At 38.6% G+C, this 24730-nt stretch overlaps 1 protein-coding gene across 10 annotated transcripts in view; it reads right to left on the minus strand.

The window, feature by feature from the left end:
- The window catches only part of IQGAP2 (IQ motif containing GTPase activating protein 2), a 333035-nt gene that overhangs the window by 26664 nt on the left and 281641 nt on the right, over nt 1-24730 (minus strand). For 8 of the 10 annotated variants that reach the window (XM_023729491.1, XM_023729494.1, XM_023729493.1 and 5 more), the window contains 9 exons: nt 19892-20041; nt 16117-16280; nt 12519-12743; nt 10992-11132; nt 10541-10625; nt 9469-9701; nt 7137-7269; nt 3024-3126; nt 2106-2247 (listed from right to left, as the gene is read on the minus strand). In XM_023729491.1, the coding sequence (XP_023585259.1) occupies nt 2106-2247; nt 3024-3126; nt 7137-7269; nt 9469-9701; nt 10541-10625; nt 10992-11132; nt 12519-12743; nt 16117-16280; nt 19892-20041 (1376 nt within the window). The remainder of the gene's footprint in view (nt 1-2105; nt 2248-3023; nt 3127-7136; nt 7270-9468; nt 9702-10540; nt 10626-10991; nt 11133-12518; nt 12744-16116; nt 16281-19891; nt 20042-24730) is intronic. The other 2 variants (XM_023729497.1, XR_002823745.1) reach the window with 2 other exon arrangements.

The raw sequence follows: 24730 nt of genomic DNA on the forward strand, positions 1-24730 counted from the left end.
GGTAGCTGGGAGACACCCACGCAAGGGCTGAGGTGAGATGAACAGGGCAATGTACCAAATTTCCCTGGCTAAGACACATCTCTTCCCAACATGCTCAACTTTATATGTGAATTCCAAGAATTCACAGAATCATGGGACACATGTTTATGAATAAGTATAAATTTGAATATGGTATTCCAATTATTTGATACTTTAGACTGTGCAAATTGTGGCTGCCATTCATTAATGCAGACATTTGAGTTGACTGCATTCAGTAAATGATGTTCAAATAACACACAAAACCAATTATGAAAAAATTTCCTTCCATTATTTCTAAGGACAAAGCTTATGAGATCATAGGCTGCTTGAACTAATTTAATCTGTGTGGGAGAACCATACAATTTGTATATCCAGTTACCTTTATAATTGGCATTTATGCAAAGGAACCTGGGGAGTAGATTTGAAAGTTTCCCCCCCTTTCTCTGTTACCCTGCCCTGAATTGTCTCCCTGCAAGCTACCCTGACTTTGCACTCAGTAGTTGAAAGGAATTGCCCTGGACCCTTGGAGGGCAAGTACACTGGCAGCCTTGTGAGGTCAAGGATGTGTGCGGCCCTGCAGTTTAGCTTCTGTCCTAAAGACGAATTGTGCTTTCCACTATTGGAGTTCGAACCCCTGGAGGGAAGGGGATTGCTCATGACTGTTTCCCAGCATCAAGCCCAGTATCTTCAACAGAGAACAGGTACTCAAACATTTGCTGGATGAATGAACAAAGTTTAGGATGATCTGAGGACAAAATAAACAGGCTGAATAGAAGAAGCGTGTATCGCAACATAGTTCACTGAGTAAGTTCTTTGTGCCGCTTCCATGGGTGACTAAATACCTGAGAAAAATCACCTGGAAATGATTCTTTTCAGAAGCATTCAGTGGCAAGACAGAAAAAGCTCTTGTCACAAATAAAAACATCACAACTTAGGACACGTAGCTTGAAAGTAGTGTGAAATACTATTTAAAAACGTATTTATTCCCTTTTGCCCCCATTTCCCACTTCCATTCTCTACCTCATCCCAATATATAACTGTTCTAATGTGTTTAGTAGGCATCCTTTTGTTTCCATGAGTTCTTGTAAACTGTTTATTGTTTGGTGACCAAGTGTTTTTGATTTATGGTGTTCTGATTTATGTTGTTGTATTGTGGATCTTGGTTGTAGAAGAAATACAACCAGAATGTTCCTTAGAAGGTAGGATGGTGAGACTTCAGTTTGCTTACTTTGGATACGTCATTCAGAAAGATCAATCACAAGAAAAGGACATCATGGTTGGCAGAGGGTCAATGAAAACAAGGTAAATCCTGATTGAGCTGGACTGACACAATCACCACAATGATGGACTCAAACATACCAATGATCATGAAGATGGCACAGGACCAGGCAACATTTCATTCTGTTATAAATAAGGTCACCTTGAGTTGGAGTCAACTTGATGGCAACTAACAACATAAACATGGATTTATTTCAGTTTTTCTTAATTTGTGTGTAAAGAACTTATGTGGAATATCTATGAGGCCTGGATGAAAAAAATATAGTATTAATTGTAAGTGTGAGTGCCTCATTTGAAATCTTTTGAGACAGGAAGTAGGGTAAATGCCAAAGCCAGTAAATAAATCCAGGGTTACTTTAATAGGAAAGAAGGCCAGTACATCAGAAGATGTCATTATATCTTACCAAGTATGTACCTTTTACATTATCATTTTATACCAAAAAACAAATTTGGTTCAAATTATATCCTCGCTAACCTTTCGACCACTCTAAATATATATTTCCATTCAGTTACTTAAGGACTTTCACAGGCTGAGTTAATCACTTCATTTCCTAAAGGAAAGGAATCAAATTATTATATAGAATATGCAAAAAGAAGCCGGGCTTTGTAAACTATTATAATATTTAGTTTTCTATTAAATTATGAAGAGTCTATTATCTTTTGTTTGGTTAGTTGTTTGATGAATATACCTAATGTATTTCAATATTCAGATATGTTAAAATCAATGATTTGGGAATTTAGCCTTATTTGAATATGCAGGATTTAAGACATGTAATTGGAGACATGTGGCCTTTAATCCCCGAACTTACTTTATCATGAGGCTTTGGCCATCTATGGCCTCACCGTCTTGTAAGTCATACTTGCTTGTTAAGGAAAGGGAAATCTCAGTCTTTGAGAGTTGACTTAGCGTATTTTCCTTGTTAGGGTCATTGGGGTCAACTGCTCCCTCCCCTGTAGAAAAAACAGGAGCATTAATCTTCCAATTCACTCATTGTGATCACAGCATCAACCACATAAGATGAAGATCCTGTTGTAAAGATAAGCTCAGAAATTGGACAGGAGGATCATGGTCTTGGCAAATATACACATTCTAATATACCTAAAGTGGCTTTTTAATCTCTATTGAAATATCAAAATAACATGGGACATAGATAATCAAAATGCTGAATAAACAGATTTTGTTATTTGAATTATTAAAAGAGAGAATTGTTAATAAAAGAAATCCTTAGAAAACAGCACTGAATTTCTCCTTTTCTAATAAATTTGGCTCTTTATTGAGGTTTACTTTATGATGTAAAGAGTCCTTTCTGATGTATTTAGAGCCTACCTTAAAAAATACCAAATTCTTTCACAATCTAGGGCACTACCAATTACATTACTCTTAATATAGGAAGGGATAACATAGCTATAAGGAGCCCTGGTGGCACAATGGTTAACTGCTCGGCTGTTAACCGAAAGGTGGGTGGTTCAAACCCACCCAGCAGGACTCTGTGGGAGAAAGACCTGGCGATCTACTCTCATAAAGATTATAGCCTAGGAAACCCTAAGGGGCAGTTTTCTTCTGTTCTATAAGAATTCGACAGTGTACAACAACAACAGTACAGCTATTGTCTTTTAAATAAGCTCAAGTATTATTCCAACAATTTTTTTTTTTTTTAATATCTAGGACAGGAAAATCAACCAATTAATCAGAAATGAGAGGGTAAGTAGAAGGAACAAGCTCTTACCAATAAAAGATTCCACACTAGGTACCTCTCCCAGCAACTCCAACAATTCATTTAGTGAGTCATTTTTGTCAGGTGCAATTGCATCCTGGTGTTCCAATAGGAGCTTCATAGAGAAAACACACACACAAGGATAAAAGTATATTCTCAGATGCCACCATATTTATACAGTTTCCAGTTTTTCCTGATATTTTTCTTCTGACAGAGTTTGGATCTTAAATATGAGTCTGACACTTATTAAAATCAGTGACCACAGAGAGAGACAGTTCTTATTTTATCTCAGAGGGAAGTGGCTATTCTACAGCAAGAAACTGAGGCTTTGTGAGAGGTGTTCATCAACCTTCTCAGAGCACGATCTTATAAGAAGCAGCTTTGCACCATAGGTGCTCCGCTCTACACATACAGATAACTTTTATAGAAAAAGTCAATTGGGGGAAAGAGTATTAAATGAAGCTGAAATGTTTTAGATAATGCTGGTAGCAAATGGAAAAGCATTTCCATATGTCTTCAGAGAAAACATGCAGGAAACTAACACTACAGTTATTAAAATAAAATCACTATCTGTAGCTATTTATCCTGCCTGGCTTTGTATATGGATATCCCACTTGTTTCAGCATCATTTGTTCAAAAGACTATTTTCTCATCGAATTGTCTTGGCAGCCTTGTTGAAAATCAAATGATTATAAACGTAAAGGTTCATTTCTGGACTCTCAATTCTATCCTATGCATCTATATGTCTACTCTTATGCTGAATCAAAATTGTATACATAATGAGATTGCTCATATTAATATGAATTCACCTAGAAAGCACTAACGTAGCAAGAGATGACATTAAATTCTGTTATCTGTTTCTGGGCTATATATAGTCTTTTTTTTTTTTCCACTAAGACTCTATTATGATTATTGAACATTTAATAATGTCTACTTTTTTCCCAAAATTATTTTGGCTTTTTACCACCTTTACAGCTTTATTCTTGCAGATTAATTTTAGAGTCACTGGATTCGATTTCATTGAACTTGCTGGGTGACCTTGGGCCAGTCACTTTATCTCATAGAGTTATTGTATATATAGATTGAACGAGATGATCCATAACGCAGCTTCTGCCCTTTATTCTGTTAATTAGAGCCTATAAAATTTTCCTGAAAATTTCTCTTTAAAGAGTTATTATGCCAGTATTACACCGTCTTGATTACTGCCTTTTCCATTCTCTTTTAATTTTAAGATTAGTGAATGAGAGAGTAATCTTTTAATTAAATTGTCTTTGTGTTTTTAACAAAAGGACAGCAGGCCTCAGAGCACAGCCTCAAGGAAGCTACTATATCCAACTATTCTGTTTTCATTATATTTATTTACTTTTAAGGTTTCTGCTCATGGCAAGCCATGCTAGTTTTTCACTTACAGTATCAGTACTTCACAGTCTGGGTGTCACAAGTGGTTTGAGATTGGCTTGTAACCTAAAAATTGGTGGTTCAAACCCACTCAGTGGCTCTGCAGAAGCAAGGCCTGGCAAACTGCTTCTGTAAACATTACAGCCAACAAAACCCTGTGGAGCATTTCTATTCTGTAACACATGGAGTCACCACGAGTGGGGATCGATCTGACAGTAAAAGGTTTAGTTTTTGGTTTACTGGCACTTAGTTTAAAAGCAAAGAAATACAAAAAAAAATTTTTTTAAGGTGAGTGGGTTCAAAGAAAAACACTAAATAATGAGGTGATATAAAGACATGGCAAAATCTGAGAAGGTGGTATATTAATGATAGAAGTTTAAGGAAAAATAAGTTATGGACAAGAATGAAGTAAGCAAGATAGATACATTTACGTGCTTGTTCTCTGAAGAGACAGGACAGCCGATTTGGCTGTTGTCTCTGGAAGCGGATGATTTAAGCCAGCGTCTACCCTTTATTCCGGTAATTATAGAATATAAAATTTTCCCAAAAATTTCTCTTTATAGACTTATTATTTTGAAGCTCAACTTGTCCCTTAAAGAACACGAAGCAGGCATGTGGCCACAGGCTTGGCAGATCGTGCTGCTGGCTGTGCTTGTGTCTGCATGTGGACGCCTCCTCATTTGAGACAGACAAACAACAGGACAGCCTTTCTTTGTCATTACATTTCCCCTCATTCCATCTGCTTCCAACTTAACACAAGAAAGAACTCCTAATCAGTCACAAGCTATGTTTCCCAGGACTGGGTTCTGTTTCCAATTCTTGTTAACAAAAGGAACAGACTATTTCTCCTTAAAAAACAACAGTGTAAATTAACACAATAACATTTTCTCTCTGCTATCCTTGGGAAAGAATCTCTCATGCTAAAAGAGGGCTCCCACCACTTTTGTGTGTGTGTGTGTGTGTGAATATTGCCATCAGCAAACAAATGTGTAGCCAACATGGACTTTTTTTTGCGATGGGTAATCTATCAGAAACATAGACAAATGGATCATTGCTCAAATATGATTGAGTCTACTTGCCCACTGGAAAATTATTTTTGCAAATGGTGTATTGCTGAACATGTTTTCTCCGTCATTTTGGGTGTTTACGCAGAGAGAAACGCAGCCCTGCCTATTTATTCTAAACAGCCAACTCACTCCTTCAGCTGGTCACTCATACCTAGCCTTGTTTTGGGCCACTCAGAATAAATATTGAGAGTTTGTTGCAAACGCTGAAAGTGCCCTGTTTTGACCTTGAAAAAAGGAAATCAAAACTAGACCCGATCTTTCTTCTAGACCCATGCTCAAGCTGTAGTTACTTAGAGAAACTTAATAAAGGCTGAAAACTTTTAGCAGCCAATGCTGCAACTTGTTAATATATCTGGTTTGATAGGGAAGGACATACTATTAAATATAACCTTTGAGAGATATGTATGTATTTTGCATTCCCCCTAGTTGTGTGTATAGTCCAGAGTTGGATATCCTTAACTAGAGCTTCTCAAAGGAGCCTGGGTAGCACAAGTGGCTTGCGATTGACTGTTAACACAAAGGCTGGTGGTTTGAATCCACTGAGTGGCTCCATGGAAGAAAGCCCTGGCCAACTGTTTCTGTAAAGATTACAGCCCAGGAAACCTTATGGAACAATTCTATTCTGTAACACATGGGGTGGCCTAAAGATTACAGCTAAGAAAACCCTATGGAACAGTTTTATTCTGTAACATATGGGGTTGTCATAAGTTAGGGGGCTACCCAATGGCAGCTAACAACAACAACAGGGCTTCTCAAACTTTAATGTGCATTTGATCACCTGGGGATTTTATTACGATACAGATTTGGATTCAGGAGTTCTAGGGTATGTTTCTAACATATCCTTTAAGACCTTGTTTTGAGTAGCAAGGTCCTAAATTATCCTTGAAAAACTTACCTTTTAAGAGCCTAGATTTTTCAAAAACAAGTTCCAACCGGTCTTCAAAAAAAACAAAATAACAAAATAGACCCCCAATGTTTATCCTCTTTTTTCACTTTAAATGATTAAAAAGCCACCTAAGGCTTCCCAATGCCAACCACAGTGTACACAACAGGCACTCAATACATGTGAATGGTTGATAGTGATGATGACTGATGATGGTTGATTTGCACACAAATCACATAGACTGTGAAATTGCATGCTCCTAAGAAACGGGAGTTTCCAGAGCAATAGAAGTGATTCCTTCCAGGAGGCTATTGCTTGGTGGGGGTTTCTTCTCTTTCTTAACCTTGAAACAGCCTGTTTACTCCCTCCCCTCTTTATGTCCAAACATTAGAATAGAGAAAATATTTTTATTTCCCAGAAAGTACTGGAAGAGCTGAGAGGATTCCTCAGCACGGGGAGAGACAGGGTGTGAGTCCAGGCAGTGGGAACTTGGTGAGTAGGGAGACGACTAAGGCCCATCCCTTCTCAAGGCTTCAACTGAACATTCAAGACTGGAATTTGTAAACATTTTATGTAAAAAGTAAACTTTTCTTGTTTGGGAGGAGGTATTGCATTAATGTAGAAGAATCAGGGAATGACTAATGAAGGGTTTTTAAGGATTAAAAACAGGAGTACCAGCACATGCTTACATTAAGTCCTGTGGAGACTAAGTGGTTTCAGAATAACAAATGTCTGAACTGTGGGTCCCTTACGCAGACTCTTCCCCAGTCCACTTACTGAGTGTGTGCTGATGATTTCTTCAATTGAAATGTAGATGACTGGTTTGCTGACTGTCACCACATCTGTGTACTTGTCCATATTAAACTTTTCTTCTGGCTCAGCCACATTACATGCTTCTTGGAAATATTTCCTAATAAAGGGAAAAAAAAATCTTGTCAAGGTAGAGTCAAGTTTGTGAGTTAAACAGCTTCATTAGAATAGTTAGGAAATCTTGAATGATAGTTTGGTGTAGTGCTTTGTTCTCTAACCCAAACCTTAGGGGGACTTGTTACAGCATCTTCCAGGCTGGTTCCTGACTATGTAGGCTGAGGCCGTGTTTCTGGAGGGTGGGCCCAACTCCTCAAACAGGACTGTGGAGAGCTACAAGGGCTTCAGACCCTGCTAGTGACTGAAGTTATGGGTACTTAAATAAAATAAAAATGTCAAGACTGATAATTCTTGATCTGAGAACCAAGTCATCCTGGAGAATACAATCCAAAAAGCAATTAATCAGATTTGCTACTTTAAATGGTACAAGCTCCTGGGCCTACAACACTCTATCAACCCTTCCAAGCTTTTGTTCTCAATTTGACAAAAATGGGAGTTAAGCCTACTCTTAGTTGATCTGAACAACTAGTTACCAGTTGATGGAAAGACTGTTAAGGCTGGACACACAAATACATAAAATGTCCTATCCCTCCAGTATTCAGACCTTAAAAAAGTCTGTTTTAATTCTATAGCAAATTTAGACAGAGATCAAGAAAAGCCAGGTGTGCTGTGATTGCAATTTAGGAGAAGTCCCAGGTAGTTTTTGCCCAAACAACCCAAGCACAGGTACAGTGTGTATGCTTTAGTCTATACAATTGTAAATGTTTCATATGCCTGAGCTTCATCAAAATAGTTAGGAAATATGTTGCATTTGGCATATCTTCTAAGGGCATCCAAGGCCTATCCACTAGAAATGACGTCTACCTTCCCAAGTAGAAATGCCCCAGGTGACAGCTGGTCTTCCTGTACGTTTTTGGTGATAATTTTCCATGGGTTGCCGAGGAACACAAAAGATAAATAAGAGTGCAAGAGAAAAAGAGATGAATTTAAGTGAGGGGAAGTATTTGGTTTTGTTTCTTTCTAAATGATAAAAGAGCTGGGAATACAGATGGTTGTTAGGAAAAAGGGAAGTAAAGGGAAGCTCTAACAAGCAGAGTTTACAAGAAACATGGGAAACGGATATTACCTTTTTGGTCAGTGAGAACTAAAATTAGCAGCTTGAGAAAGCAAAACTTCCTACAGTAAGAGGATGTAGAAGAATTTCTCAAGAAGGCCACAAATTCTAAACAGAGATGAAAGATCATGAACTACCCTTGTTAGCGGATGTCATCAACCTAGAGGAAAACTGAGGAATGGAAAATGGTCATTTTCCAAGTGTGGATAGAAGAGGCCAAATTTACGTCCTACTTCTATGATCAACCAACGGTTTGGAAGGCAGACAAGAGAACAACAGGAATGCCAGGATGCAGCTTCCTCAGAGAACAGCAGGTGGAGTGAACCCCACCGGCAGGCTTGGTCCTTTCATATCCATGTGCATGATTAGTGAAATAATTTGGAAAAACATATGAAGTCAATAGACTTAAGTCATACATACATAATTAAGAAAGGTTAGAGCATAGAACATATTCACACACAGTCATCAACAAATATAAAACCTGGACTTTCCCAACCTTTCAAAGCCAGCTCATCGGTTTCCTACTATTGTTTGATGCTGTTAAGGGAAACTCTTCCTGAATGAGAAGCTTCTTAAAAAAAAAAAAAAAAGAAAATCCTCTTCTTAAGTTTAACATAGCAGAAATCAGCTATTTGATTTTTAAGTTCTAATTATTATAAGCCTGTATCCCACCAGAAAACCCTGGTGGTGTAGTGGTTGAGAGCTACGGTTGCTAACCAAACGGTTGGTAGTTCGAATCCACCAGGCGCTCCTTGGAAACCCTATAGGGGAGTTCTGCTCTGTCCTATAGGGTCGCTATAAGTTGGAATCCACTTGACAGCAACTGGTAACGGGTATCACACCAGGAAGAATAAGTACTTCAGTTTGTCAACAGCAGAAATCATACATTTGGGAATGACTCAACGTAACAGGGGTACTGTGGGTAGGGGTGGGATGAGAAAGAACAGGCAAAAGTGCCTCGCCTGCCCTTCTCTCCCTCCTCTTTCCCCAGTGGCAACGGGGAGAAGAAATGCATGCCGCTACCTGAGGTTCCTGTCCCCGACCCCCACCTCAAGCTCTAGGCACAAAACACACATTATTCTTGCCTATCATCTTGTAAATTTCTCCAACAGTCAAGCCACCTCTCACCTGAATTCCTGATATGTTTCCGATAAATAATTGTTCATAGAGGAGAGATGCTCATTTTCTCCTTCAAACAGCTTGTTGGAGGCTGCGTGCTGAAGAACCTTGGCCACCGATCCCAAGTTTCTTCTCTGGTCAGGATTTATCTGTCCGCCGGCTGTCATGTCGATGATATCAAAGCCGTCAGGAGCCACAATGGCTGGGTTCATGTACCGATAGTACAGAAGGTTTCCAACAATCTGGAGTGATAACGCAGAAGTAAAACACTGTTTTTAAGAGAAAACTCAGGAGTTTTAGTTTTGTTTTTTAAAAGTATATATTAATTTTTACATTTCCCAAGAAAGCAGCTCATATTCTGATCTGAATCCTAACAAGGAGTTAAGAAAAGGTGGGTGAAAATAATCACGGATCACTAATAAAAACCAAAAAACTAAACCTGTTGCAGTTGAGTCGACTCTGACTCATGGTGACCCCATGTGTTACAGAATAGAACTGTTTCACAGGGTTTTCTTGGCTGTAATCTTTACAGAAGCAGATTGTCAGGCTTTCTTCTGTGGCATCCACTGGGTAGATTCGAACCACCAACCTACTGGTTAGTAGCCGAGAGCAAACTGTTTGCGCCACCCAGGGACCTTCATATCACTAATAAAAAAAAACCCTGTTACTGTTGAGTCGATTCCAATTCATAGCAACCCAACAGGACAGAGTAGGACTGCCCTATAGGGTTTCCAGAGTGTCTGGTGGATTCAAACGGCCGACCTTTTGGTTAGCAGCCGTAGCTCTTAACCACTAAGCCACCAGGGTTTCCACATCACTAACAGAGTTAGCAAAATCAAGTTTGGTGAAAAACATACCTGTTGCCTTCAAAATGCTCTAATACAAAGAATTTCATTAATGTGTACAATCTCCAAATTTACTTCACCATAATCAATAATCTTGATAGTCATTAGAAATAGAAAGCCTGCAGCTTATCATAAATGGTCATAAATGGGGTAAAATCTTAGAAAATGGTGTGTTAATAGTTTTGGCTTATACCCCCCCAAGATAAGCTATGGTGAGATTACTCTTGAAAATCTACCTTTAATAGCTCATCTTCTGTTGCATCGGGAAATTTCTCATGGATCGAATTCTTCAGTACTTTGGCTATATACCTCAATCCATAACTACATACAAAACAGATGACAAAAGAAAATAATGGAAAAAGACTAAGTGAGGAAGAAACACACAGTAATTGTTCCAGTCAACTGAAGTTGAGCAGTTTTCCTAAAAATTAAACATAAAGTGAGATGCGAATGGAATCACAGGACTTCCACTGATGATAATAACCGAGTCGTGCTTTGTGGCTATGACAGAGGCATTGTTCCGGCTTTTAAGAACAGTTATAAATTAAAAAGACAAATATAGGCAATCTTTTAAAATAGTAAACACACTATGAGGGAAACTCCTGTCTTCACTACAGGGGTCTAGTTTACATAGTATTTCAGGAACTTTCAGAAAAGAATGTCAAAGTTGTTACATATACCACTTACGGTAGTAGATCAAGGGAAGAAATGATAGAGTTCAGGACTTTGTCAGTGACCCTTCTCAGGTTCTCGATGGATGCCTCCAATTTATTTTTCACTTCTGGGTATGTTAAAGCTTGTTCTGTGGTCACATCGTAAGGCAGCTTGCTGAAAACACAAGGGCCTTAAATTAATTGAAGGTGTAGGTACAAGCATTCTCATTCTTGCCAAGTTGGCTCTAAAGTCAAGCTTTGTAGAGTGAACTTGACTTTGTCCACTGACTCCAAGGATGAACTGTCTGCTAAGTGAGGGGAGGCCCACATGCCCAGAGGGTGCCCTCTGCCATTAGTGGAGCAGAGGGATGCCAGGCCCTCCCTCTGGGCTCTTCTGAGAAAATAACAGACTCTGCTAGCTTTCTTTTCTTTCTCTTTTTTTAATTATAAAAAGCATATGTTTTTCATGAAAAAAATTAGAAGTGGATAGTGGTGATAACTGCACAACATGGGGATCATAAATAATGTCACTGAGTTGTATATGTAAAAAATTATTAAAATGGCAAATGTTTTGTTATATATTACACCACAATAAAATAAAAATCATGCATAGTCTCATGCTCCAAGGTAATAAAAAAAAGCCTATGTTTATTATTGAACAACTGCATATAACAAAAAAGAAAAGAACACTTAATACCAACCCAAGGAGAACCACTTTTCATACCTTAGTGCATAACTTTCCAAGTCCTCTATGCATGTGTGTATGTGGGCCTCACATATTCATAGGTGTAATGCAGTTTATGTATACACATTCCATACAGATCCTACATATGGAATATATATATATTTACAGAAAATGAATTATTGTACCTAAATGCAACTGAACAATATATTATGATCATTCTATGCCAATAAATACATATCTATGCTACCATTCCAAATAGTTACTTATTTTTTTATGTGCTATACATTTATTTAACAAATCTCCAAAGCTAAATATTTTGACTCTTCCCAATGTTTTCCTAAGACAAATAGTGCTGTGACAACCACCCATGTGGTCAACTCTCTGTGTACCTCCTTAATTATTCTTATTTTACAAAAGGCATTCTTCTGTAGGAAATAAAAAGCTGGAATTACTTAGATCTACAAACAACCACCTAGAATAAGCCAATTCTATTTGGCTTTATGCTTACATATTAAAGTTACTCACTTGGCAACTGTAAAAAGGTATGCGTTATCGGGTGAGGAGAAAGTCTGTACCGTCTCTTGGTGTAGGTTTAGAAACACATAAAGAATAAACAGGGAGAGAAGTTTTGGCACTGGGGATCAACCAGTACTGAAATTTGAAAAGACCATTTCAATATTAAGATGACTCAGGCAAGACCAAGAATGTGACCTATGTAGATACGTTAAAGAGAGGTACATCTTGGATTGAAAACTGACTTCATAATAGTAAATTTTTTTCTTACTGCTTGACAGTGTTTAAGAGTATATATAAAAATATACATATAAAATGATCATAAAACATGATTAAAAGCTAACATTTTCCTAGCTTAGTTACCTGGCCTCTCCAGTCTGTGTTTCTAACTGGTTCACCCAAGCCTTGTACACGTCTACTGGGTTTGTGTTAATGATCAAGGATTTGTCATTGATGATCTCCTTCACCACTGGAGCCAGCAGTTCGCGCAGGGTGTTCTGTCCACGGGCACCTCTGTTGAAGCTGACGACCATCTTGATAACTGTAGGGTTTCCAGTAACTATGTCCTGTACCTGGTCCACTTTAGATCTAAAAAAGCCCAAGCCAGAACAAAATGGTTTGTCTCCAAAGACAGAGTTTTAAACAATGTAGGTATATTCTCTCTCCCAGGCTTTGTGGGGCTATATTTTTTCTCCGTGAAGATCAAAATTGGCATGACTTGAAAAGAAACAATAATTTGCAAGATGTGTTTCTTATCTGAGAAATTTAAGGATCTACAAATACATTCTCATCAGTCTTAATTTCAGTCTAGAAGGACCAAGACCAACAATACTGGAAGACACTGCACATGTATTACACCCCTTCTAGTCACTGAATTTCAAAAAGTAACCTTCATTGAATGAACTGCCTTCATTTCTTTAAATCAAACTCAAATTCATTGCAATACAGCTACTGATTATATCGCGTGGCTGGGAGAGAGCTCTTCTTGACTTCCAATTGCCAATTCCTATGACCTTTCCTCTCTCCATCTCCTCCCTTTCAGCTATGTGCAACCTCTGACTCTCCTCCCTCTTAACCACTCTCCTTCCTCAAGACCACCCTCCTTACTCTTCCATATCCTTTCCCTTAGGGTCTGACATCACCATATTCTAGTCCTTATCTTATCTGGTTATTCCTCTTTGCTTCTTTTCTTGCCTTCTCTTCCCACTTTTGGATCCTGCTTTCTTTCACATCTTTCTACATGCTCCCCTGCAGACCTCACGCACAGGTACAGCTTCAGCTACCATCTCTTTGGAACATATCCTCTGATCTCAGTCTCTAATCCACAACTCTTCCCTGAAGGACAGTTCTGAATTTCCAATTTTCTGCTGGACATTTTCACCAACATACTCTACACCTACCCCTCAAACTCAGTGTTGTTAAAAATCCAAGCTGTACTTGTTTCCTTCTGATTCCCCCAATTCAATGCATGGCAATACTATTGTCCCAATCTTCTAAACTCAAATCCTTGGCATTACCTTTGACTTTGGTTTTACTTTGGCTTCTATTTTTAGCAAGTTGCAAAGCTCTCTTGATTCTTCCTTCCACAACCGTGCCTTCTCCCTCCCTCCCTTGCATTACTATTCTGCCACCAAGTTCAGGGTTATCTCTATATTTCTGCAAATGGTGGCATTTGCTGAGTCCTAAAGATCCAAATCACCCTCATATTGATATGTAGTTTCTTTAATCTTCACCAATATTAGCTGTAGCTCTTAACCACTGTGCCACCAGTGGTTTCCCACCAATATTATGATATGTCTAAAATTAACCCCATTTAAAGATGAAATTGTGGCTCAGAAAACGTAAGTGCTTTGCCTAAGAGCACTTACTTAGTTGATATGTGGCAGAGCCAGAACGCAAAGGCATTTTCTGCTGCCTAGTTCATTCTTCCAGCTCCTCCCTCCCCAGCTCAATTCTCCTCCTCCCTCTTCTCCTTACCCCCACATCCAAACTGTCATATACTGACCTAATTCAGAAAGAACATAGGATTTTCTCATCTGGAATGCAGAATCCTCCTAACTGGCATTCCTGTCTCTGGTCTGGTCCCCTTCACTCCTCAGTTCACTTCTTGACTGCTACAAGAGCCACCTTCCTAAAGGATCACTGTAAAAGACCTTCAATGGTTACCCACTGGACTCACATGGAATTTATTAATGTAGATACTTATATAGGAAAATCTTAGTGTGATGTTCAAAAGCTCTCCATCATCTGGCCCAACCTTTCCAACTGAAGCTTCCATTACACCCAAGCATGCGTCAGATGTATTTGTTAAAGTGAATGACTTCCTTTTCCTTTTATATACCTCCATGTCTTAGCTCACACTATCCCTGCTGCCTCAGCACTACCTACCCTTCAATGCCCAGCTGAAAAATCCAATTTCTCAATTCTGTGCATGTAGAATGTAAGACTCAATCTATATATATATATATATATTTAAATGCCAATACATTTGCATGACTGGAGGATGCTAGGACAATTACAGGAAAAGCAGAGTCAGAACCATGTATTACAGATGTTGGTATTCTGTAATGTTTTATAGTTGCCTGGGTGTATATTATAGTGATTTGAAAAGCATATAGTAAAGTGGCTAAGAGTACAAGCTCTCAAGTTAGACTGGAGTTAAATTCCAGCTCTGACACTTCCTCGTCATTGTGACCTTGAGCAAATTACTTAACCTCTTTGTACATAGTTTTCTCATCTGTAAAACAGAGAAAATGAAAGTGGCTCCCTCACAGGGTTGTAGTGAGTCTTTAATAAATTAACCCTTAGCAAGGGCTTAGAACAGAGCATTTTCCTCAGTATTTAGCATAGAACTTTGAATACAGTGGATGCTCAACATGATTTATTCAGTAAGAAAATAACTTCATGCTTCCTGAACAATAACCTAGGCATCCTCCTGCCTTTAGACCTATGAAGATCTAATTCATTCTGTTCACATATCACTAGCAGATCAATCTTCTAAAAGTCACATATGGTCATGTCAATACCCTGCTGAAAAATCTCTCACAGCCTCCTTCCCAGAAATTAAATACAGCTCTAGCACTTGCGCCTGTACTTAGTATCTCTCATGATCTGGCCCCAACCTCTTTCCAGCTTCATCTCCTTCCTGGTAGTCACTAATCCAGCCATATCCTGGCCAGACTAATCTACCTTCTTAAACATACCTTGTACCTTTGCCCATGCTGTTCCCATCACCATTATGTTTTATTTTGTTGTCCATCTCTTCTTATAAAAAGCATAGATAGCTAATCTTCACAGATATGGATCAAGTACCTCCTCTTCCATAGTCTTTCTCAATCAGCCCAGTTGGAAGCACTCTTTCCATTCCGCTGATAATCTGTTGTACTGTGTGTATCACTCGTGTAGTACTTACTGCATTCTACTGCATAGCTTTACTATTTACTCATGAGTCACATTTCTTGTGCTGCTATAGACACCTTGAGGGCAGAGGCGCCCGGCTAATAATGCTTTGGAGACCTATATTAACTAGCACAGCTTAAGGTATCAAGAAGTCAGGAAGGCAGTTAAGGTCCAATCAGTTGACTAAGGGCATTTTTCATGTTTTTGGTCCATCCATTATAGCTACGTATATACATTTTAAAAAAAATATTAATGGATCAGAAAACAAGTTAGGAAAAAGTAACTTAAGTTCCAGTAAGAAGGGAAGACTATTTGGCAGAGATTGCTATTCCCACCCGAACCCTACACCACTCTTTACGGCTCTGTTATGTATGACGCAGGGAATTGTAATTAAGTTAAATTTTCTTGTTGACTTTCAGTTGTTGTATACACACAAAATAAAAAGTTAATTTAACATTAAACAAGAGATCACTGGTGTATTTTATTTTAATCAATCGGAGATAACCACTACTAACAAAAGAATCTATTCACTGGTAACTTCACTTATATGTTATATACATACTTTATTTCTTCCTCCAGAGCAGTTTTAAAAAGCTTGAGGAGTAGATATTCTTCTCGTTGGTTAGAAGCATAATTATATAGTGTGAAAATAACAGTATCCATAAATTTAGTTGACTTGTTCTGTGGCATCTGGAAAATCAGCTTAGCCAGGTATAAAGGATTGGTCTAAAAGGAAAGTAAAGAGGGAAGAAGTAAAAGCAAAATAAAACCCATAAAATTATAGTTAACATATTATTAAAGCAGAAAGCAGTACTCAATTCCCTGCTCTTCAATGACTTCACATGTATAAGGCGTATTAGAAGAAACCTAGAACATAGTAAGACTTTGAAAGGTGTCAGCTAATATTAATACTATGCTATAGAAAGCTATATTAGAAAGTTACAATAGGATTTAAATGTTATATACATACTACAGGAGTCCTGGTGGCGCAGTGGTTAAGAGTTATGACTGCTAACCAAAAGGCTAGCAGTTTGAATCCACCAGCTGCTCCTTGGAAACCCTATGAGGCAGTTCTACTCTGTCCTATAGGGTTGCTATGAGTCGGAATTGACTCAACGGCAACAGGTTTGGTTTTTGGTTTTGGCATACCAAAACTGTATGATATATTGTAACATATAATGTAATATATAATTAGGATATATACACTTTTCACTGTTAACCCTTTTGAGCCACATATTATTTTAGAGACACAAAAGAGAAGAGATAGCCAGTAGAATATGGTATCAGAAGAGACTGGTAAGAATAGATCAAGGATTCAGCTAAGTAGACTGGTCTAGAAGAACTGATGGATAAATAGAAGGAAACACATCTCATCTTCTGAGACTAGAAAGAAAAAGAAAATATATTTAAGTGTAGAAACAGTGGAATGGTCATAATTTTCTTGAAGAACTAAGGAGGGAGGAGGGAGGTAGGGGGGCTGAAGAGAAGGGTAATTGATAAGGAAAATGGGAGAAGAACTGAGACAAGGAAAAAAAAAGACAATTTAAAAGTTTGGCAGAAATTTAAAAAAAAAATTGACTTTGAGTCCTGAGGGCTCCTCTGAGGATGAATTCCATTAGATGTATTACCACCCTTCAATATTATATGTTTTTTTTCCAGCAGCTCCACTACCCAGGTAGAGGATAGAAAAGAAAAAATATTTAGGTTACAGAGGAAGGTATTGATGCAGAGAAATTTAATACTCCCACTCTTCTTCTTCCTTCTGATGAAAAAAGGTTACTATTTTTCCATACATGGAAACTAGAACTGATTTAGGAAATAATATTGGAATCATTACTCATTGTCCTTGAGCATACAGAATGTGTTCCAGCTGGAGGTGGGCTCACAAGGACACATCAACTGGGCCCTGAGTATAAAGATAATAGCTAGGATAATCTTGGAAATTATCTTTTAGGGAACATTTCACGTAAGTCATTCAAAAGGAACACAAAAGACTTTCCATTCTTATCTTTTTCTATTAGCATTTAGTGAATAGAAAATCTGTTGGACCAATGAAGACCCTCCTGAAACCTGTTACTGAAACCTCTACTAGTGATTGTTAAGAAAGACAATTCAAAATGTAGGATCACAGCTTCTAGCCAATCTGTGAAAAAGTGAAGCTTTCAGTGGTTTTGCCCATTTGAAATGTTAATATATACTGATGACTCTGTAACAGTTCCTCTGACTTGGCCAGACATTGCTGTGGCAGCATGCTTGTCCATTTTCCCACTTTTGTCTGTTCTGTAATATTTCCTTGGACTCAGACTCAGGCAGACATGGCTCTGGCAGCATGCTTGTCCATGTCCTACTCTTCCTCTTTGAACATGTGCTGAATAAAACTTTTTTTTTGCTTTACTAAACTTTGTGATGTTTTTACCCTACAGCAGTATTCATCCAATATACTCCAGCAGTTTGGATTTAAAGAGTTAAGAGAACCCAAACTATGGTTGACTTTACTACTCAGCTTTATTTTCAAGCTCATCAGGGATTCGTTGAAATTTCCCAAATCAGAAGTTCAGGGGTATTTTTCTTTATAGCTCTGTAATGATTCTTTTCCCACTCTAAGCGTATGGGAATTATGAGGAAGGAAACTCACTCTAAAGTTAAAGAAGCCCACTCATCATGCCTGTAGATCTCTTAACTTGCTCCTCAGATGACCTAAAAACTCTAAATTTAGGCTAATACTGAAGGGACAAGCCCAAAGCAAAACCTAGACTAGCTGATCTGCTGCTTTGGCTAAGCATTAGCCTAGAGGTCAAAGGAATTGGCATCTCTATTGTTTTCTCATTGATCTTGGGCTAATGTTGCAAAAGGAGACAGGAGAAAAAGCAGAGAAAAATACATGGTTTCAAAGAATACTTCAGCAGGAAACTGGTCATGCCCTGAGATTATCAGTTTTGGACTGTTTGGGGGCTAAAACTTGGTGGAATTATTCTGAACATGCTCCTGTGCTTTTTCTCTTTCCATTAATGAGCCTCCATTTACATATTAGGGTAAACAATATAATTCATAGGCCAGTGACTAAATTTTGACTTTTCGTGCGGTGCAGATACTGTCAAAAGCTAAGACTAGAAAACTAAACCTTAAAGAAACTATGTAAGCTTGGAAGTTCATGGATGTCAAAAATGAAAAATGCCTAAGACTATATTTTCAAAAGGTGGTTGACCACTAATCTGGTTAATGTGAGCCTCCTTTCTTTCTGGAAGGGTTTTGGGTGTTAAGTAATGGATTCCAGACAATTCTGACAGTTAACATTTTTCCTTCTATGCTGCCACCTGGCGGCTATGTGTGACTCCTACACCTATTTGAATAAAATGTTCTCCAATCTAGTATTTCAAGAGGGGAATTCCCAACTCCACCAAAATTAATATCTTGTCTCTTGGTGTCAGCTGCACCTCTTGTTTCTGGTTTGGGTAACGTGTTCACTGTTTATCTAATACTAGTGACATCTTCAAGTAAAGATTCAGGCATCTCCAGGCCTTAAAGCAATTACCACAAACAACAGTGGCCCCACACAGAAGGACTCCTGACTCACAAGGAAGAACTACGGATCCAGCTCTATTAGGAAAGTTTTCCTGCTGAAGGGGAAGCTTATTCATATCCATCACTGTCATTTACTGTTTCCTTTATGACTAACTGTATGTGCTAGTAGGGTGGATAGAGTGACTCAATGGTCAAACAAATCAATAACTGGACATTAAAGTCCAATCGTAACCAGTTAAAACTTACTAGTTCTCACCAACAGTCTGGAAGAAACAGAAAACAACTATTCATTTAAATTATAGTAATGCCACGAAAGTAATGAAATAAAAAGACACACTGTTTCCTAACCTCAACCCTCTGGCTCTTTCCACAAAGGAAGTAGGGCGGGCTGCTTGCGGTAAAAATCTGTTTTTCACGTGCAGTTAATTTTTTCATGGTTGACACCACTGGCTTTTGTTATTATTAGGTCTATATAGTTTCTGCAGATAAACAACTATAGAATAGTATAGTTGTGAAGAGCTAGGGCTCTGAAGTCAAACTGCCTGGGTCCCCAAATCCCTGCTCTGCCATTTACTGGCTGTGTCTCAGTTTTCTCATCTGTTAAATAGGAGTAACAACAGTACCTATGCTCTCCTGGTTCCAAGGGTCATGGTAAGAATGAAATTGAGATAATGTGCTTAAAGCACTTAGAATAGCACTTGGTACTTAGTAAGAGCTCAAAACGCATAAGCTATTACAGTTGAAGCATGGGAAAAAAGCAAACGTGGAACACAGTATTTATCAAAAACACTTAGTGAAAGATAAATAGTTCTTACCTGTAAAAGGTAAAACAGCTGCTGGTACGTTTCTAGTGTTTTTCTCCTTTCCTTACTCAAACTTTTGATTCCTTGGTTCTCAGTGTTATTCAATATTTGCATTTCTCCTCCTTTTTTCTTATCTAACTTCTTACTGTGTGAAATTACATCCTGTAAAAAAATTTTCATGAAATTGTAACTTTTTCTTCTGGTATTCTTTACCTCTTCCCTTCGAAGATACCCAGGAGCATATATAGTTATTAAGACTAATTCTCCACGCTTCCCTCATAAAGAAACAAAGGGATAGACAATGTTAAACATACGAAGGAAATCTAGCTTGGAGATGAACTTGATTTTTGTAGTACTTGTTTTCCAAAGCTGCACTCATTTGCTCTGAAGACATTATGCAGATGCCAAGATCATTCAATGGGGGAAAAATAGTCATTTCAACAAATGGTGCTGGTGCAACTAGATATTGACATGTGAAAGAATGAAGTTGGATCCCTTACCTCACATCATATGCAAAAATTAACTCAAAATGGATAAAGGCTTAACCCTAAGAGCTAAAACTATAAAACTTGCGAAAGAAAACATAAGTATAAATCTCTGTGACTTTGAATTGTTGTTGTTAGGTGCCACTGAGTTGATTCCAACTCACAGCAACCCCACGTGACAGAGTAGAATTACCCCATAGGGTTTTCCTGGCTGTAATCTTTAGGGAAGCAGATCACCACGTCTTTCTCACATGGAGCCACTTGGTGGATTTGAACTGCAAATCTTTTGGTTAGCAGCTGAGTGCCTAGCTGTTACACCACTGGGGCTCCTTAAGGAATCTACCTTAAGGCAGATCATATAAATCATAATGTGATAAAGGAATTATCTCCAGAATGTATAAAGAAATCTTACAACTCAACAATAAAGAGACAGCTCAATTTAAAAAAAATGAGCAAAGGGTTTGAACATAGAATGAACATATGGAGGCGGAGTCAAGACGGTGGAGTAGTCAGAAGCTCCCGATGGATCCTCTTACAACAAAGACACAAAAAAACAAGTTATTCGATTATATATGGCAATCTGGGAGCCCTGAACATCAAAGGCAGAGTTGAGGAACCGGACTGAGGGGCAGGGGATGGGAGAGATGGTTTGGAAGCAGCGAGGAGTTGCCAGACCTGACTCAGCCGTAAGCCTGAGCCCTTCAGGCCTGATCAGCCTGGGGGTGAGCAATGAGGCAGGCAAGCAGCCGTGTTCAGAAGGCGCATTTTCCACACCAGGAGAGGCCAGCACCAGAGAGTCTACACGGCCACCCAGAAGCAGTGAGGAACAGCCCTCAATCTGGCGAAAGACAAGTAATTGCGTATGGCATACTGTGCAGATCAGACACACCCCCCTTAGGGAAAAACCTCTCTCCCATTTACCTCCCCCCTCCCTGCGCCACACTGGGTCCCAGACTGGCTTCAGCAATTGCCAAGTTCCCTGGGCCGGAAGTAAGATCCATCTCACACCGTGAGCCATTCCCTGCCTTGGAGAGTGAACAAATTAACAAATAGGAGAAAAAGTAAACTGCTGGCTCCACTAAGCCAGGAACTCAGGGTAGGCACAGCTCCTTTGCCTAGGCACAGGCATAGGGGATCCACGGACTTTGAGTGCCTTTCCCCCTGCATAGACTTGTGTGGGCGCATTTCAATAGCGTACGCCCTCATTACCACAGTACAACAGGGTATATACCGGAACTCTAACTTTAAATGTTTCAGCTGTGAAGTGGCAGGTTCTTGATATTTGACACTGTTCTGCCCATTAAGCAGGGTCTTCACCTACCCACATCAGGAGCCTGAGGACTGCTGGCTCCACCCACCCCACCTGCGATAGGGGCCCATGAATAAGAGGTGCCCCTCAGTCCTTACAGCCAACAGCATTAGGTGCTCGTAGTCCAGCTGCAAAACCCACCCACCTGCGCACTCTAGGGAACAGGGACATGCCTTCCTGCTAGACACTTGGGGGTGACTGTCAGCCCCCTGCCTTCCTCAGAGTGCATCCCACTGCTGTAGCCAGATGCCTGAGCCTACACCAATCACCCATGCCTGTCTAGGACTGTAAGTGAGAGCCTACACCACACACTTAGTGGCTATCTACCTGGGCACCTGAGCTGAATCTATACAGGGGGAGTGGGTGGACTCTTGCGCTCACATACCTAGTAACAGATCTAACCACCTGGTGACAGGACTTTAGAGCTTCAAAGTTGTCAATAATCAAACTAGCTCATACAAGCAGCCTATTTGGGCATATCAAAACAAAACAAGAAGCTAGGACACAGTAAGCAAACAAAAAATAAATAAATATAATAACTTATTGATGGCTCGGAGACAACAGTCAACATCGAATCACATAAAGAGGCAATCCACGATGGCTTCAGCAAGCTCCCAAAATAAAGAATCTAGAAATTTTCCACAGGAGGAAAATTTCTTGGAATTACTGGAGGCAGAATACAAAAGATTAACATACAGAACTCTTCAAGAATTAGGAAGGAAACTGAGCAAAATGCAGAACACGTAATAGAGGAAATTAAAAAGATTAGAGAAGAGCATAATGCCAAATTTAACAGGCCGCAAGAATCTACAGAGAGAGAGCAATCAGAAATCCAGAACATTAAAGAATAAAATTTCAGAATTAGACAACTCAATAGAAACTCATAGGAGCAGAATTGAGGCAATGGAAGTCAGAATTAGTGAGATTGAAGATAAAGCACTTGACACCAACTTATTTGAGGAAAAATCAGATAAAAGGATTTTAAAAAATGAAGAAACCCTAAGAATTACGTGGGACTCTATCAAGAGGAATAACCTATGAATGACTGGAGGACAAGAACAGGGGGGATAACAGAAAATACAGAGAGAATTGTTGAAGATTTGTTGGCAGAAAACTTCCCTGATATCATGAAAAATGACAAGATATCTATCCAAGAGGCTCATCTAACCCCACATAAGGTAGATACCAAAAGAAAGTCACCAAGACATAATCAAACTTGCCAAAACCGAAGATAAAGAGAGAATTTTAAGAGTGGCTAGGGATAAACAAAAAGTCATCTACAAAGCAGAGTCAATAAGAACAAGCTCGGACTACGCAGCAGAAACCATGCAGGCAAGAAGGCAATGGGATGACATATATAAAGCCTTGAAGGAAAAAAATTGCCAGCCAAGAATATGATGGTTAAATCAGGGCATTTCCAGATAAATAGAAATTTAGGGAATTTGCAAAAACCAAACCAAAATGACAAGAAATACTAAAGGGAGTCCTCCAATTAGAAAACCAATAACATCAGATAACAACCCAAGACTAGAAAACAGGACAGAGCAACCAGATATCAAGGCAGATAAGGAAGTCACAAAAATAAATCAAAGTTAAAACACTGAAAATACGGAAATAGAGAAGTCAATATCTACCAGATGACAACAGTAAAACAAAAAAGAGGGACTAAAAAACGTAGACATAGATTTTTCATATGGAGAGGAAGTCAAGGCAATATAAAGAAATAAAAGACTGGTTTAAACTTAGAAAAATAGGGGTAAATATTTAGGTAACACAAAGCAAACTAACAATCCTACACATTAAAATAAAATACAAGAAAAACAAAGACTCAGCAAGTACAAAATCAACAACAATGAAAAGGTGAAAAGAAAATACATAAAGAAAAATGACCGAGCACAGAAAATTAAGTGGAACAAAGAAACTGTCAACAGCACACAAAAAAGACATCAAAATGACAGCACTAAACTCATACCTATCAATAATTACACTGAATGTAAATAGACTAAATGCACCAATAAAGAGACAGAGAGTGGCAGATTGGATAAAAAAACATGATGTCTATATGCTGCCTACAAGAGACACACCTTAGACTTAAAGACACAAACTAAAATTCAAAGGATGGAAAAAAATATATCAAGCAAACAACACTCAAAAAAGAGCAGGAGTGGCAATATTAATCTCTGACAGAATACACTTTAAAGTCAAATCCACCACAAAGGATAAGGAAGGACACTATATAATGATTAAAGGGTATATACACAGGAGGACTTAACTATAATAAATATCTACGTACCCAACGACAGGGCACCAAAATACATAAAACAAACTCTAACAGCACTGAAAAAAAGACATAGACAGCTCCATAACAGTAGTAGGAGCATTCAACACACCACTTTTGGTGAAGGACAGAACATCCAGAAAGAAGATCAACAAAGACAGGGAAGAGCTAAATACTACAATCAACCAACTTGATCTCATAGACATATACCAAACACTCCACCCAACAGCAGCAAAGTATACTTTCTTTTCCAACGCACATGGTACATTCTCCAGAATAGACCACATATTAGGCCATAATGCAAGCCTTAACAAAATGCAAAGCATCGAAATATTACAAAGCATCTTTTCTGACCATAAAGCCATAAAAGTAGAAATCAACAACAGAAAAAGCAAGGAAAACAAATAAAACAGATGAAAACTGAACAACACCTTGCTCACTGGGTTACAGAAGAAATTAAGGATGGACTAAAGAAATTACAGAACCAAACGAGAATGAAAACACACCCTAACAGAACCTTTGGGACACAGCAAAAGTAGTGCTCAGAAGTCAGTTTACAGCAATAAATGCACACATCCATAAAGAAGAAAGGACCATAATCAAAACATTAACCTCACAACTGGAACAAGTAGAAAGAGAGCAGCAAAAGAAGCCCTCAGGTGCCAGAAGAAAGGAAATAATAAGAATTAGAGCTGAATTAAATGAAATACAGAATAGAAAAACAATTGAAAGAGTTAACAAGACCAAAAGCTGGTTCTTTGAAAAGATCAACAAAATTG

This window comes from Trichechus manatus, unplaced genomic scaffold (assembly GCF_000243295.1).
Source record: "Trichechus manatus latirostris isolate Lorelei unplaced genomic scaffold, TriManLat1.0 scaffold00029, whole genome shotgun sequence".
Lineage (NCBI taxonomy): Eukaryota > Metazoa > Chordata > Mammalia > Sirenia > Trichechidae > Trichechus > Trichechus manatus.